Below are 14,791 nucleotides of genomic sequence, written 5' to 3'. Positions count from 1 at the left end.
CCCAAATATGAATGCTAATGGGCCTTTACACATGAAATAACTTTGTGCACACTTGCACATATAATAATCTTGTGCACATTCGCACATATAATAACCTTGTGCACATTCGTATATTTAATAACCTTGTGTATCTTCGCACATTCCATTAAACCGATTTCTGTACACATTAAATCAAGTATATTTTTCTACGATTATTAAGCATAAAAAATATGCTAAAATATATACCTGTTAACACATACTCATTTGGTTCTCCAAGAATTAGTGGCTCCTCAACAGTGGAAGTTGGAATATGCTCATTAAAGACAACATCTTTGCTGACAACAACCTCATTCCGCTCTGGGTCATATAACGTGTAGCCTTTGGAAAGAGAGTTATATTACAAAAACAAGCTTCTAGGACTTGAGTCAAGCTTCCTCCTCTGTTTCTTTGGTATGTGAACATAGGCATCACTCTCAAAAACACGAAAATGGGAGACATCTGGTTTCCTGTCAAAATAAGCCTCAAATGGAATTATCTTAAGCACTGAAGTCGTCGGAGATCGGTTGAGGATATGGACAGTTGTAGCCACAGCCTCTTCCCAAAGTGGATAAGGAAGATCACGATGCTCCAACATCGTTCTCGCCATCTCTACCACAGTCTTGTTCTTACGCTTAACCACTCCATATTCTGAAGGCGATCGTGTATTGGTCATCTCCCGCTTGATGCCATGCATTGCATAAAACCGTAGAAAAGCATTAGAAGAAAACTTCCCTCCTTTGTCAACCCGAATAGTCTTCACCTGCAATCCAAACTCCTTTTCCACCATAACATACCAATTCTTCAACTGAGCAAAGCCTTGGTCATTCTATGAAAGAAAATACACCCATGTGAATCTGCTAGAATCATCCATAAGTATAGATTTGGGCCTCCTATGAGCTAAAATAGCAAGAGAAGGCTATAATGACAAGTGGAGAGCCACACAATAGCTGAAGTGACAAGTGTGAGGCCACTTGTCTCACTTTGATCCAGTTTCTTGCCACGTGTCCCAATTTAAGAGATGGGTTCTCCCATAATCTTACCTCTAAAAATATCCCAACTAGTAGCCCATTTGTCATAGGTACTTTGGCAACTCTTGGTATCTGCTCTATTCCATATGTAATGACGCGAATAGAATTTCCATCGCCAAAAATAGCAACTCTCCTAAATTTTAGGAGTGTGATCGTTTGTATTCCGGGATAATCCCCCATTCCCAAAGCTTGTACTTTCCAAATATTTAGAAGTCTTGGAGTCCATCAGAACCCTTTCATATTGGGAAATGTCTAGGCTAGTGACATTCTTCCCAACTTCTTAAAAGTTGTCTGCAACTTTAAGCTTCAAGCCATATATTCAAGATATAATCATGTCCCATCAACTGGGCGAGATGAGACAGTCTCAAAAATCCAATATAACTGAAGAATCCATGCCCCAAATAAATGGGCAAGACTAAATAAGTCTCCATAATACCAATATCAAAATCATGTCCCAATATAAATGGGCGAGACAAAACAGTCCCATAAGTCCAAATATCATAATCATGTCCCAAAATAAATGGGCAAGAATTCCATGGAAGATATGCTAGACACAGGCACAAGAGCCAATTGTGTCTCAATTACCAATATCAATGAGATAATCATATGCCAATGAAAATCACCAAGCGGGTGCTAAGACACTTAAATAAGTGCCATGCATAAGAAACTAGTGCCTCGCACAGAAACATGTTCTATGCACACAAACTGGCGCCATTCTAGATACAATGGTGATAGAAAAGCTGGTTCTCCATAGTTAATATCATAGGTATACCTTGTTTCTCCTAGTTTATAGGCATTTCGGCTAATTGAGAAACCATAGATATAGTCCATAAGATCCATGTCACTGTAAAATCCAATAACAAACAAGCTCAAGGCACACAAACATATGCCAATCCACATGACCCTTGGCGTACACAGAAGTCCCCTGCCAACCAGGTATCATGTCCACTTTACCACTTGCACTCCGTGTTGGTACTCTGACCACACACCTTGGATGAGAGGCGGGCTTAAGTCGCAGGCATAGATAGCCAGGTGTTCCGTAAGCATTTGTGCTACACATAGTTTATAGGCATTTCGGCCACCAATAGTTTGTAGGCATTTCGGCCACCAACTCACACTACCCTCTCAAGTGTCCATGTTCCCTTCTATCTGCTCTCTATTGTTCCACCGATATATGGTAGAAACAATCTTCAAGAGAGCACGTAGGACAAGAGAACACTACACAGAGTATGTTGTGCTCGACGCTACCCTTTGAAGTGCCCATGTTCCCTTTCATCTGCTCTCTATTGTTCCACCCACACATGGTAGAAATAATCTTCAAGAGAGCACGTAGGAGAAGAGAACACTACACAGGGTATGTGAACCATGAGTTCCATAAGTCCAATGCATCCCAAGTAAAGGGAGCCATAAACAATGTTTCCCTGAAACCATCTCAAGGCAAACAACAACAACTTCTCCTTGCATGGCTATACAAGGGTTAGTGAACATCAAAAACACTTCATAGTAAATAGCAAAAGCACCAATTTTGCAAACTCAAAGTATACTTAGCTTTTCTTTGCGAGGTTGGTCGTGGAGCCAAAAGAAATATCTCCTCACCATATCCTTAAGATATCCCGAGATATATCTCCATATAGCTTGCCTGTAAGCTTGATAATATAATCCACAATATCCGTATGGAAAGAGTGCTAAACGTGTGCACATAAAGCCAACTCCATACTTCCAAGATACATTTTGTGAATTCATAAATCCTTAGACCAAGCTGTCTATTGCTCATGCTCTTGCTTCATAGGCTATGAAGTGGTTGGCCATGCTTAATAGCAATGATGGTAAATGTGGTCCCTACTTGAGATCTTTTCTCTTCCTCATTGCTAGAAGGAAGCCTCTGCTTCCAAGGAAGCCTATGCTTTGATACCAATGAAACTCGCGGTGCGCGGGAGACTAGGGCCTTTGACACACTTGTTGATACCATCAATGCATATCAAAACATTTAAACATGGCCACAGCCTTAACACATATCCATCATCACTTTGCATTAAACATAAAAGCTGGACAAAACATCCATAAATGCTGAAAATGGAGCTTGCACATGTGACACCACATAGAGGCCGGAATGGGCCGACCCCCCCCCCCCCCCCCTCTGAGTATTTTATTACCCAAGGAGAAAATATTATGTACAAGCTTTGAGGGCCTTACTCTCCCCACGGGAGATGCCGGGTTATCTATATACAAATGCCATAACACAACCCAACATGAGGCAACCAAGCCGGAACACAGGCTGTAGAAATACCAAGCCAACAATATAAACCATATATCTCCGTGTGGGTACTGATTCTTCCCCAAAAACCACGGCTCTTCATGCAATAGAGCTGGTACACCAAGTACAACTCTCTATTCAGCCGGTACAACAAGTACAATGGTTGGTACAGTAGGTACATCTAGTACAAGGGTTGGTACAGCCAGTACAATGGTTGGTATAGCTGGTACAATGGCTGGTATGGTAGGTACAAGGGCTGGTACAATTGGTACAACAAGTACAAGGGTTGGTACAACAAGTACAATGGCTAGAAATCATAATAAAATGATTAAATACCCTTGCCTTTAGTATTTCTTCGCGATGGAAGCCTCCAAAACAGTCCCCAACAGCCGGTATACTTCATGGGCAGCCTTCAAGAGAGAGAGAGAAAGAGAGTAGCCATCATTAGGGTAGCTTGTAACGGTGGTAGAGGCTGGTGTGCAGCAAGAGAGCCTCCTCCAAATGAAGAGAGAGGACTCCAATTTATAGATTTGGGCCTGCCATGAGCTAAAATGGCAAGAGAAGGCTATAATGACAAGTGGAGAGCCACACAATAGCTGAAGTGACAAGTGTGAGGCCACTTGTCTCACTTTGATCCACTTTCTTGCCACATGTCCCAATCTAAGAGATGGGTTCTCCCATAATCTTTACCTCAAAAAATATCCCAACTAGTAGCCCATTTGTCATAGGTACTTTGGCAACTCTTGGTATGTGCTCAATTCCAGATGTAATGACGCGAACAGAATTTCCATCGGAGTCGGGCCAAAAATAGCAACTCTCCTTAATTTTAGGAGTGTGATCCTTTGTATTCTAGGATAATCCCCCATTCCCAAAGCTTGTACTTTCCAAATATTTAGAAGTCCTGGAGTCCACTAGACGCCTTTCATATTGGGAAATGTCCAAGTTGCTGACAGTTGAAGACTTTGCAGGATTCATCACTTGTATCTGCACTTCCAAGGAAATTCTCTTCATGGGTGATACCCTATTTGTACAAAGAAGCCAAGGGCTGCCAAATCCCTCGAGCCAGCGTCATGTGTTTGATGTGGTTGATCACTTGGGGTGTTCAATTGAGGAAGATGAAAGAACGCACATGGGCATTGACACGATCCCATAACTGTGCCTGGGCCTCCCGTTCTTTCTTAGTGGATAGTGAAAGCTACTTCTTCTCCAACTCTGGCCTTGGAACTCCAACCACAATGAAATCAGCCAAATCATAAGACTCCAAGACAGACTCCATCATTACCTTCCAGATGCCATAGTTGTTCCCGTCCAATTGTCGGTCTGCCCAAATTGACCATAAGGTCTCTCTCCTTGCAAAATTTGTCCAATGCATTTAATGTCTTCAAAAGGCCAAAGTGACCTATGAGATCAAAATAATTACATCAAGTCCATGTGATACGATGTCCGAGTTACATAAAAAATTGGAAATGCTAGGAACTAAAAATGAAAAGCTAAAGCTAGTACTAGAACTAAGAGTGTATAGCTCTCTACCCTCATCCTAATATATCCCTCATCGGGAGCTGCTGCATGGTGCTCAGGGGGAGAGAGAGAGAGAGAGAGAGCTAGGTTACATTCAGAAAAACCTTTCATGGCAGTGCAGGCAATGGAGAATGTGGGCATGGCTATGATGTATACACTTGTGACTTCAGCAAAAGAATGGTTACGTGAAAGGTACAATCAAGACCTTGATTCAGACTCAGGTGTAGAGAGCGGGGAGGAAGCAAAAGATGAGGTGAGCTTTTGGCCTGATTATTAAGTAGTCTTTTTTTTTGGGAGTGAAATGCTTTCTTTGTGCCTAAAGCTAACTTGTTTGTTTGTTTTGCTTGCTACATAAGAAAAGGTTATTGAACCTCATGGAGAAGCAGTGACTGTGGAGACTTTTCTTGCTTGGCGAGAAAGATTCGAGGCTGAACGAGCCCTTGAAAGAGCTAGGTAAAACCTTTTTTTCCTTTTGTGTCATGTGTTTGATTATCCCTTTAATTTCTTTGTAACTTCTTTGTTTCATGGACTTTTTTTATCTGGATACCGAGAGATGAAAGCCTATTCTTGCACAGATTGCCATGTGCACCAACTGGGTGCCACATGGACATAATCCTACGGTTCTGGGGCAGGCGGGACAGCCCAACAGGTGTCCATACCAACCCAGCCCCATCCAGGTCTGAGGCCAATTTATAATATATTTTTGGGTTTTTTGTTTGCCGACCAGCCTAGGTTCAGCCTGTTGGGAGCCTATAAATAGCAGGGCAAGGGTAGGTTCTTGGAAAAGTAAGCCCAAGCCTAGCTCAGTAGTTGGAATCCCCAGCACAACAGGTTTCAGTCTTGTACATCTTTGGAGCAGCAAAGTAGAGTCAGTAGCATGATCAGTAGCTTAACACACAGCATTTAGGAGTCTATATCTAGTCCCAATGTGGGCAATCATTTATTCAATCGATACACACAATAGATTAGGTGATCTCTTCCCTCCTCTTTGTGCATGTTTGATGAGTGTGTTAATTAGTGTTAGTTGCAGTGCATAATCAGCACGCTTCCGTATTGGTATGTTACATTGGTAGCATAGTATTAGGTTTTCCTGAGGTAGCTCGTAGGCTCAAAGTAAGGCCAATGTTGGCATGCATTCAGCATGCTACATTGATATCGGAGCATAGGTCAGGTTGCTCGATTGGTGCTGCCGGTCTCTATGAGAAATTTTGGATGAGGCGTTGGACCTGACCGATGCACGATCTTGAGAATGCCCAACACGATGTAATGTACCACCATGTGGTGGCCAAGAGAACTCGGTTGGCCACTACCACAGGACTTGCCAAAGGCAATCTCGCCAAGCTCCACTAAAGAAGCTTCCTTCTAATGCTAAGGAGGGGGGCAATCTGCAGCTCCGTGGTCATGTTCCAAGAAATCAAACCATGGTGCCTCTTGGGATCCATTGGAAGGAATCAACTCGTTGCCAAGTTGGTGTGGGAAGGTCCAACCCAAAAACCAGACGGCTTGTGTAGTTGATGTGGGTGGCAGAGGCGAGGAAAAACACCTCGATAGCCACGGTGAAGCGCTGAAGATTCTCCTCCGAACCAGAAAGGTAGGCTGTGATGTCATTGGCAAACTCCATATCCAAAAGCTCCTCCAGGTTGCGGATTAGGAGACTCAGTCCGTGGAGACCTGTGTCCTGCCCGTGCATAAAACTTGCTCGTGTGGTCTTCACAACGAAGAGGAAGAGGAAAGGGGCAGAGAGTAACTCTGGAGCAGCATGGAGCGGGATATAGGAAAGTGCTCCCCTCGCGCCCCCCCCGAATGAGGGCTTGTCTATGGCCTGACTTACCAAAAATCCAATTGGCAGCATGGTGCTCTCAAACTAGGCCCAGTGAACTCTAATATATGCCTTCTTGAAGTCAAGGAGAAGAACTGCAAGATTCTCTTGCCAAATCTGCACCGAGGCTGTCGCCTCTCAGAAGGTGAATATTATCCAAGATGTTTCGATCCTGGATAGGTCATGCGTGCGAGCTGTGAATGAGGTGGGGAAGATAGGGCTGAAGCCGACAACTGATCGACTTGGCGAGGGTTTTATAAGTGATACCAAGGAGGGTGATGGTACGCTGCCCTGTGGGACTTGGAGCCAGTCACCCCCGTCTTTGGAGATCAAATGAATAAGGCCCTTGGCAAGACTCTCTTGAAGTACCCCTGTTCGCATGACCTCATTCATTGAAGGCAGCCGTAGGCCAACCTTCATGAGACCTGAGTGCCACTGGAAGAGGGGGAACGGTAGCCCATCCTCACCCAGGAACCTTCCATGAGGGAGAGCTCGGAGAGCCCTCTTGATCTCATCCCTAGAGAACGGCGAGTCGAAGAATCTCTGGAGGTTTGGCTACTGCTGCGGCATGGTGCCAAAGTGGTGAGGGTGGTCAGCCAATAAAACCTAGCAATAGAAGTCAGTGTGATGGCACAGAACCTTGGGGGGGGGGGTGCTTTGCCTTTGTTTTTCTTCCATAGACGCTGAAGAGAGGCCAGCAGCCAAACTCCGGCAAGTGCCAGGCATCCTAGTCCCAGATAGCAAAAATAAGCTCCTCCCACGGAGCACACGGTGCCACTTTGCTACCACTATGGTCCTATGGAGCCTCTATCATGTTAAAGTCACCCCAGATGCACCAGAAATCTGCAGGAGGAAGTCTGCTACCTAGGGTAGAAGCCGGCTGCCAATGTAAATGTACACCTCTCTCTGATTGTCCAGGGGGCGAAATGTGGGGGACAAGATAGTGTAGCTGTGTCTCGGGAGAAACTTCCGGCAAAGCTTGACCGTCCTTGCTGTTAGGTGGTGCTCCTGTTCCATGAGCACATCAAGGTCGAGGCTGCGGTGCAAGCTCATTCAATGTTCTTGAAAAGTCTGGAGTCCATCCTGGGTTGTTGGCTGTAGGAAAGAACTGATCTACTGGATTGTGCCATCCAAAGCTGCAGTGGCTGCTCAAGGGCAAAATGAGGTTGTCACTCCGATCTCCTCGAACCTCCAAAGTCTCTAGTGGGATCCTGGCAGTGTGCCAACAGGCCTGTCGCCAAGGATCACCAAGATGGAGCAAAAGTGGAGAGTGGTGCGAGAAGGTGGTGCTGGCAGCGAGGATGCTTTGCGTGCCGACCCTGTCACATGCCCACTCATCTACATCAAAACGGTCAAGGCGGGCTAGGTTCGGGGCTTGAACACGGCAATCCGATCTTGAGAACTGTTAATTGAGAGGAGCCCCCTATGAGAGCTTGTTGAAGTGCCTTCTGCACAATCATCTTGCGCCTTGTGCTGAAGGTGCTACTTCGACCGTAGACGATCCAGGACAATCGGCATGGCTAGACGAAATGTTATGGAGCCTCGAGGATTTCTCGTCCACTCTTTGCTCACAAGTTTATTTATAGCATTATGGATTTATGACACATATGGCCTTGATTTTTTAAAGGTTTCTCATATGGCCAAAATGTGTCACGTAGCCATTCCACAGCTGGATGGTGCCCAAACCTGTCCTTGTTGGCACGAGGGCGAGGGAGAGCACCCTGGAGGCAAGGGCTCTGGAAGTGTGCCCACCTGCGGCCCCAGAGACAGTCGTTTCCTACCAGCAGCAGAAACCCCCAAGCCTCACCTTCGGACATGCTTCCCGCGATCAAGGACTCTCAACAAGACCACTGCTGTGACACCCCTCATCTCCAGGTGTTTAGGACACACACGACAGCAGATGTACAACAGTCGGGCAGTGCCCAGGAGCAGGTCGGGCAGCGCAAGGATCCGCGCAGGTGACACATGGCCTCCCCTCACGAGCCATAGGCCCCACACCTAACCTCCCAACACTACCTCATGAGATCTCCACAGGTATTGGGTCCCACGTTAAACTTCTGTAAATTCACCAAGACAATGGTCCAAGAGAAAATCTCAAGTGGCAAATCCCAAGAGCCAAAACAACACAGTTTACACCCGTGAAGAATCGTAGTTTTGAGGCATTCCGGTCACGGATAGTTGTAGGCATTTCAGCTAGTGTAGCCATTTAGGCCAATGGGTAACTGGCAATAAGGACACACAGGGTCAAGAGCCCTGCTGCTCTACGGCCTGCTGCCGCTAGGCGGGGGGGGGGGGTGTTGTGTGGGGAGTGGGGCCATAGTAACAAAAAAACCTGTTTTGCCCTCTCGAAACGGCACAAAACGTTTCTGGCATGAAATGTTTCGAAACAAAACGAAACCTGCCCATTGAAACTGTGTTTCGCCCAAATGTAAAGTGAGGTTAAAAAAAATGGGTGGAAGGTTTTTTTTTTTTTTTTTTTTTGCAAATGCAATTTTTGTCGTCTTTTCCGTCCCTGTTTGCTGCCCATTTACCACTTCACGCATCCGACGCTTCTTCTCCTCGTCCACTCCTCCTTTTTGCTCCTTCACTTCTTCTCCTCCACGCCTCCTCTTCCTCTTCCCTTTTCCTCTCTCTCTTCTCCTCCACGGTCCACCCCTCCTCTTCCATCCTTCTCTTTCCTCCTCCTCTTTCTCAGATCGTGGATGACCGCATTTGTCAGCTATGCTACCAGGAGGTAGAGATAGAGGAACACTACATTTGCCGATGTACAATCTATTATGAGATCCGAGGGAGATATCACTACCTCTTCCGAGAGGGTTTTGGGCCCTTACGCAGGGTCATGGAGTTTGAGGATCAGAGATGCCTCGGATTGTTTCTACTTGAGCTCGAGAGACACAGAGAGACCCTCTTGGCAGACAGGAGGCCGAGCCATGATGTACCTAGACAGAGGACCCTGGCAGATTTCTTCGGCACCAGCACCAGCAACCCAGCCCACGCACTTCCTGATACCTCCTCCATTGGGCCATTAGGGCACGGACCACGCTCCCAGGGAGTCACCACTGATAGAGCAGTTATCTTATGTCATGCTCGTCGGCCACGCCCACCACGATCCCGACCACGGCATCCTCACCATCGCCAGATCAGAGCCATTATTGCTCGGCATCAGAGGCACCTACCTCGCTTCTATGACCTCTCCATTCTAGACAGCCCCATGGCGGAGATACTTGATCTAAGGAGAGGGCAACAATTCAACTGATCAGCATACATGGATCTACCTGATATACATTTTCCAGTATTTTCCAGTATTTTCTACTCAGTATCATCTCGGAGTCTTGCAGTTTTGTTCTTATAACTGTAGGACAATCAGTTTATTGTACTTTTTAGTCTTGTTCTCTTTGATGAGACACCAACTTCAGATGTACTCTCAGTTTTGGTCTCATAGGCCACTATGGCCTCTTAGAGACGTTAATATATCATTTCATTTCTCTCTCTCTCTCTCTCTCTCTCTCTCTCTCTCTCTCTCTCTCTCCTTTTCTTGCCCAAATTTTGAAAATACCAAAAAACCTACTCCCAAAATCATGAATTTCGTACCCACTAGTCCCAAAAAATGCATCTTCATCTTTCTGTTGGCTATGTTATAAATTTGGTATGTGTATATAAGAAGTGTCATTTTGAAACCTTTGTGTTTCGTCCAAAACAGACGAAACGAAACCTTCAAAATGACGAAACGGACAAAACGTTTCATGTTACTATGGGTGGGGCGCTCAAGGCTCAAGAACCTGGCCCAAAGAGCGCACATTCGCTGGGAGAAGAGCATGATGCTCCTTTAGGAGGTCAGGGAAGTAAACTGAGTTTGGGAAACTCATAGCTTCTGCTAATCGGTCTGAGTTGGGAGAGAACCTTTGTGCCACTTTGGGGAGGGAGCCCAGTACTGCAAACAGGTTCTATGAGAAGGTTTTTGCTGCAAGGGAGGCCGAGTCAAACTATGTCCATTACCAAGAAACTGAACGTCTACGAGGTGCCCCTGCTCACCAACTAGGCTGCTTGCAGGAGGTCTTGTATCTGTCTTTGGGCCATGCTGATGCTGACGAACTTGCAAATAAGAGTTCTGGCTTCAAGGGCAGCCACAAAAGTGGTGAGGAGCTGGAGGTCCATGTCGGAAAGTTTTCAGCGGATGACGGTCTTGGACAGGGTAGATGGAGTGGCTGTCATGGGGTCCTCCGAAGGGAAAAAAGGCCAAAGGGTGCCGATCAACGCCTGAAAGCACAACTAGCCAAGGAGCAGCAAAGACCAGAGGGGGAAGCAAAACAGGAAGAAAAAGCAGGGGAGTGACGCGGCTAAGGGACAAAAGTGAGAAAAGAAAAAACAGGAGTGACCAATGCCAGGGGCAGCCGAGGAGGAGAAGACATAGCGGACAGAGCAGAAAACACAAAGGGGGCAGGAGGGGTTCACAAACAGAAAGAGAGCAGGGAGAAGCAGCATGAGACAAGGGAGGGAGAGGGGGGGGGGATGCGCAGGCGGAGGAGGGATGCGACAGGCTTCGCAGGTCCAGGAGGGGAGTGGAGGGCAAGGTGAAGGAAAAGGGTGGAAGACTGCCACGCAGAGGAGAGGCGTGCAGGGGATTCAGCAAGGGGGGTTGCTAGGCAGGGCTAGGGAAGCTCGTGCGCGCCTGAAATTTTGCAGTGCGATTTTCTAGAGATCTCCAATTTACTTGATGGATGAATGAGGGTTTATGGGGTCCTTATAGGCTCTTCAGTGATGTAGTTGGTACATGGACCAGCTCCCAGAATATGAAGTTTACCGATACGACTAGATGCAACCATTAATATTCCTCATATGATGCCAACTGCAATTCCAGGCCTTCTGATGCCATCTGAAATCGTCTGGGCTCCCAAGTGAGCCCAAGAACCCTTGGGAAAGGTATCTCCCTGAGTCTTGAACATGTCCCCCTCATAAGTTCTTATTTCTTTACTCTTGTACTCATTGTCACAACAACACGCTTTGCCTATTTTTCAAATTGTACTCTTCTTTGTTCAAGCACATGAATGACATGCTTTTGTACCTTTAGCTCTACAAAATTATTTCTTTTTCTTTTGTTTTTCCACCAATTAGTTCTTCACATCTGATTGTCCTAGTGACTTGATTTGGTTACAGGCTTATTCCAGATGCAGCACTAATTGCATCAAAAGAGAAAAGGGTATCTGGCCGTGCGTGGTTTGAAAGTGGAGTAGGGGTAAGGTTTTTGAGCATATGGTGCCATCGTATGCTAAGTGATTTTTCATGTTCTTTTACAGTCTTTGATTTTTATACCATTTTGTTACTATCATTTCTGAAGTTGCACTTCAAGAAAACCTTTTGAAGATGGAGTCAATTCAAATGTCTCATCTTGTAGGCTTTGTTTTTGGGAGGATTTTAGGTAGGTCAAGCTCTGCTTAGCCAGTTCCCTCCACCACTGGCTGTGGCTGGGGCCCTCCTTTTTCATATTCTTTTACATTTTTTTGGGAAAAAATATTATTATAAGCACCAAATATGCTATATTATCATATTACAGAGTCTTTGTTTTTTATACCATGTTGTTGCTATCATTTCCCAAGTTGCACTACAAAAATTACTTTTGAAGATGGTATCAATTCAAGCGTGTCATCTTGTAAGAAAGATCCAAGGTGGTGCAAGTGTTGAAAAGGTAAGCTGCTTGAGCTGGAGCTCCCGCTTTCGACCATCGTGCCTGGCTCCTTGGCTGCGCCTAACTTGCGCCCCCTGCCTTTCATCCTGCCCACGCCCCCCTTGTGCGCTGCCCCTCTGTTTTTTATACCATGTTGCTACTATCATTTCTCAAGTTGCACTACAAAAATTACTTTTGAAGATGGTTTCAATTGTGTCATCTTGTAAGAAAGATCTAAGGTGGTGCAAGTGTTGGAAAGCGAATCTGCTTGAGCTGGAGCTTCCATCGTTGTGCCCCCTTGTTGCCTGCGTCTAACTTGCGTCCCCTGCCTTTCGTCCAGCCCATGCCCCCACCTCCTGCCCGTGCCCCCCTCACGTGCTGCCCCTCTTCCCTCTCGGCCCCCTTTGCCCCCACCCACCTTCCCTACCGCTCCCGCCCCCACCCGCGCACAGCTCCCTAAGTGCCACTACCCGACCCTCACTACCCCCCTTTTTTGTGCCATTGCTGGCCCCCCCACCCCCCCTTGCCCCCCCTTGCCTTTTAACCTTGCCGTCCCTTTTTCCCCGCTTTGCCTCAGGCACCTCCTGTGCTTAGCCAGAGAAACTCTCTTCCTCCCTGCCTGCTCGCTTCTCCTCGTTCTGACCTGGTCATTGGTCCTGTACTCTCTTCACTGTTGGAGCCTGGTTTTTCCCCTTTGGAGGACTCTCTTTTCCCCATCCAAGGCCATCTGCAGCTCTTAGCATCTTAAGTTCAATCGTTGGAAGCTACCACGCTTGTCTGCAAACTTGTCGGCTGCTGGCCAGTGCAGGGAGCCCTCATTGAGGGTCAAGGACGGATAATCAACATCCATTTCTTGGCCAATAGCTACAACAGGATTGAGTTCGACTCGGCTGCCCTGGTAGACAATACCATGTCGTGGAGCCCAACCATGATTCGGGAGAGGCACGTGCTTTCTTTGCCAAATGGGACCACTATTTCTCTTTAGATGTAGACCCTTTGGCCACAGTCACCGGCTTCCGAGTCACTGCTCCGCAGCGCTCCTTTCAACGATTGGGTTGTCGGGGGTTTGTCGTGACTAAACGCTCTCCAAGATCCCCTAAACACATAATAACACATGATAAATATCGGCAGGCTTAGGCTCATCACCCAACCATATATCCGAGAACCGGATCACCCCGAGCATAGGGGTCGAGGCTCCCCATCGATACAGACCCAACCGATGGGCCCTGGTGTCCTATAGCACCATGGCCTGTTCCGTGAGGGACTAATGGTAGAGTGTTTGAATCTCTATGGACTGGAAGGAGTGGGTTAGCACTCTCATGGCCCAGGTATTGACCATCATAGCGAATGGCTCAACAATACAATAACCCACTCCGCTCATAACCCTCACTTATATGGCTTTTCCCAATAAAAGCTATACTTATGGGATTATTCACTTATAACTTGCGTATGACTTATTATAAGCCTTGGTCCTTACAATCAACCTTCTTTCCTAATCCAAGGTCCCCTAGCCCTCATATTAGGTGAGGTAACCCTATGGTTAGCAAAAGGTACGTTACATACTTCCCCTCCTCATACATTTATGTCCTTGGAAATGAAGTCGGAAAATCTGTCACAAATCCCTAATTTCTTGGGCTTAAGATTTAACCCTATGGATGTACATGGCCATGGATGGTCACCATTTGACATGTGCGCATGGTATGCCAGGTGTTCTGTTGACATGTACTATGGATGGATCCTGCGGAGCCCATTGACATGGCAGGACGTATTTCTAGGCATCATTAGTAGATGGGGCTTCTTTCCTTGATGAGCTCAAATTGAAAGCATAAGTGCATGTGAACTTGATTTTGATTTGTATGTCTTGTTTTGAATGCCTAGGCAATGCTTGGTTTAAAAGCATGTGATATCTAGACGATAGGGACATCGTGATGGACAAGTATGTTGTTGCATCACTTGTTTGCCTAACGGGACATTTGGTGGGTTTTGCAGGTGGCTAGTATTTAGTTTAAAACCTTAATTCATATTGAATGGTTTCCGGTTCGCACACTACTAAAGTTTTGGGCACAAAGTTTTGTCCGAGCGGACACCAAATGTCCACCCTCCTAGGTGGACAAAACTCAAAAGCCCCAAAATTTTGGCTTTGGGAGTAGGAAACCATCTTATGACTTGGGGGCACAACTCAAGGGACACATGGCAATGCTTCCCACACCAAATTACCCCATGCTGCCACCACTAAATATTCTCTCTCCTCTCTCTAGAAAAAATCGCGTTTCTCCTTTTCTTGGCTAAGAAAACTGATTTTGAGTTTTTTTTATGAAGGAAAAACCTGTTTGAAGTGTTGAAAAACCCTGGAGCTATAGCTTTCTCTCCTCTACAAGCTACTACAATCAATTATCTTCATCTTACTCTCAATGAGGGGCAATTTTTGTATCTCCATAGCTGCTAGAAAACTGTTTTACAGCCCATTACTGGCTGTTTTCAGCTGTTGTTTG

At 46.2% G+C, this 14,791-nt stretch overlaps 1 protein-coding gene across 2 annotated transcripts in view; it reads left to right on the top strand.

Moving 5' to 3' along the window:
• Window positions 1-14,791, top strand: part of LOC147616887 (Ubiquitin-conjugating enzyme family protein) — a 112,511-nt gene that overhangs the window by 43,044 nt on the left and 54,676 nt on the right. For both annotated transcript variants that reach the window (XM_086776531.1, XM_086776530.1), the window contains exons 6-8: window positions 4,940-5,071; window positions 5,180-5,271; window positions 11,792-11,870. In XM_086776531.1, coding sequence (XP_086632657.1) covers window positions 4,940-5,071; window positions 5,180-5,271; window positions 11,792-11,870 — 303 coding nt within the window. The remainder of the gene's footprint in view (window positions 1-4,939; window positions 5,072-5,179; window positions 5,272-11,791; window positions 11,871-14,791) is intronic.

The sequence above is a fragment of the Cibotium barometz genome, chromosome 37 (genome assembly GCF_041138505.1).
Source record: "Cibotium barometz isolate CiBa-2024 chromosome 37, ASM4113850v1, whole genome shotgun sequence".
In the NCBI taxonomy this organism is placed as follows: domain Eukaryota; kingdom Viridiplantae; phylum Streptophyta; class Polypodiopsida; order Cyatheales; family Cibotiaceae; genus Cibotium; species Cibotium barometz.
This window is presented reverse-complemented; position numbering and strand designations above follow the sequence as displayed.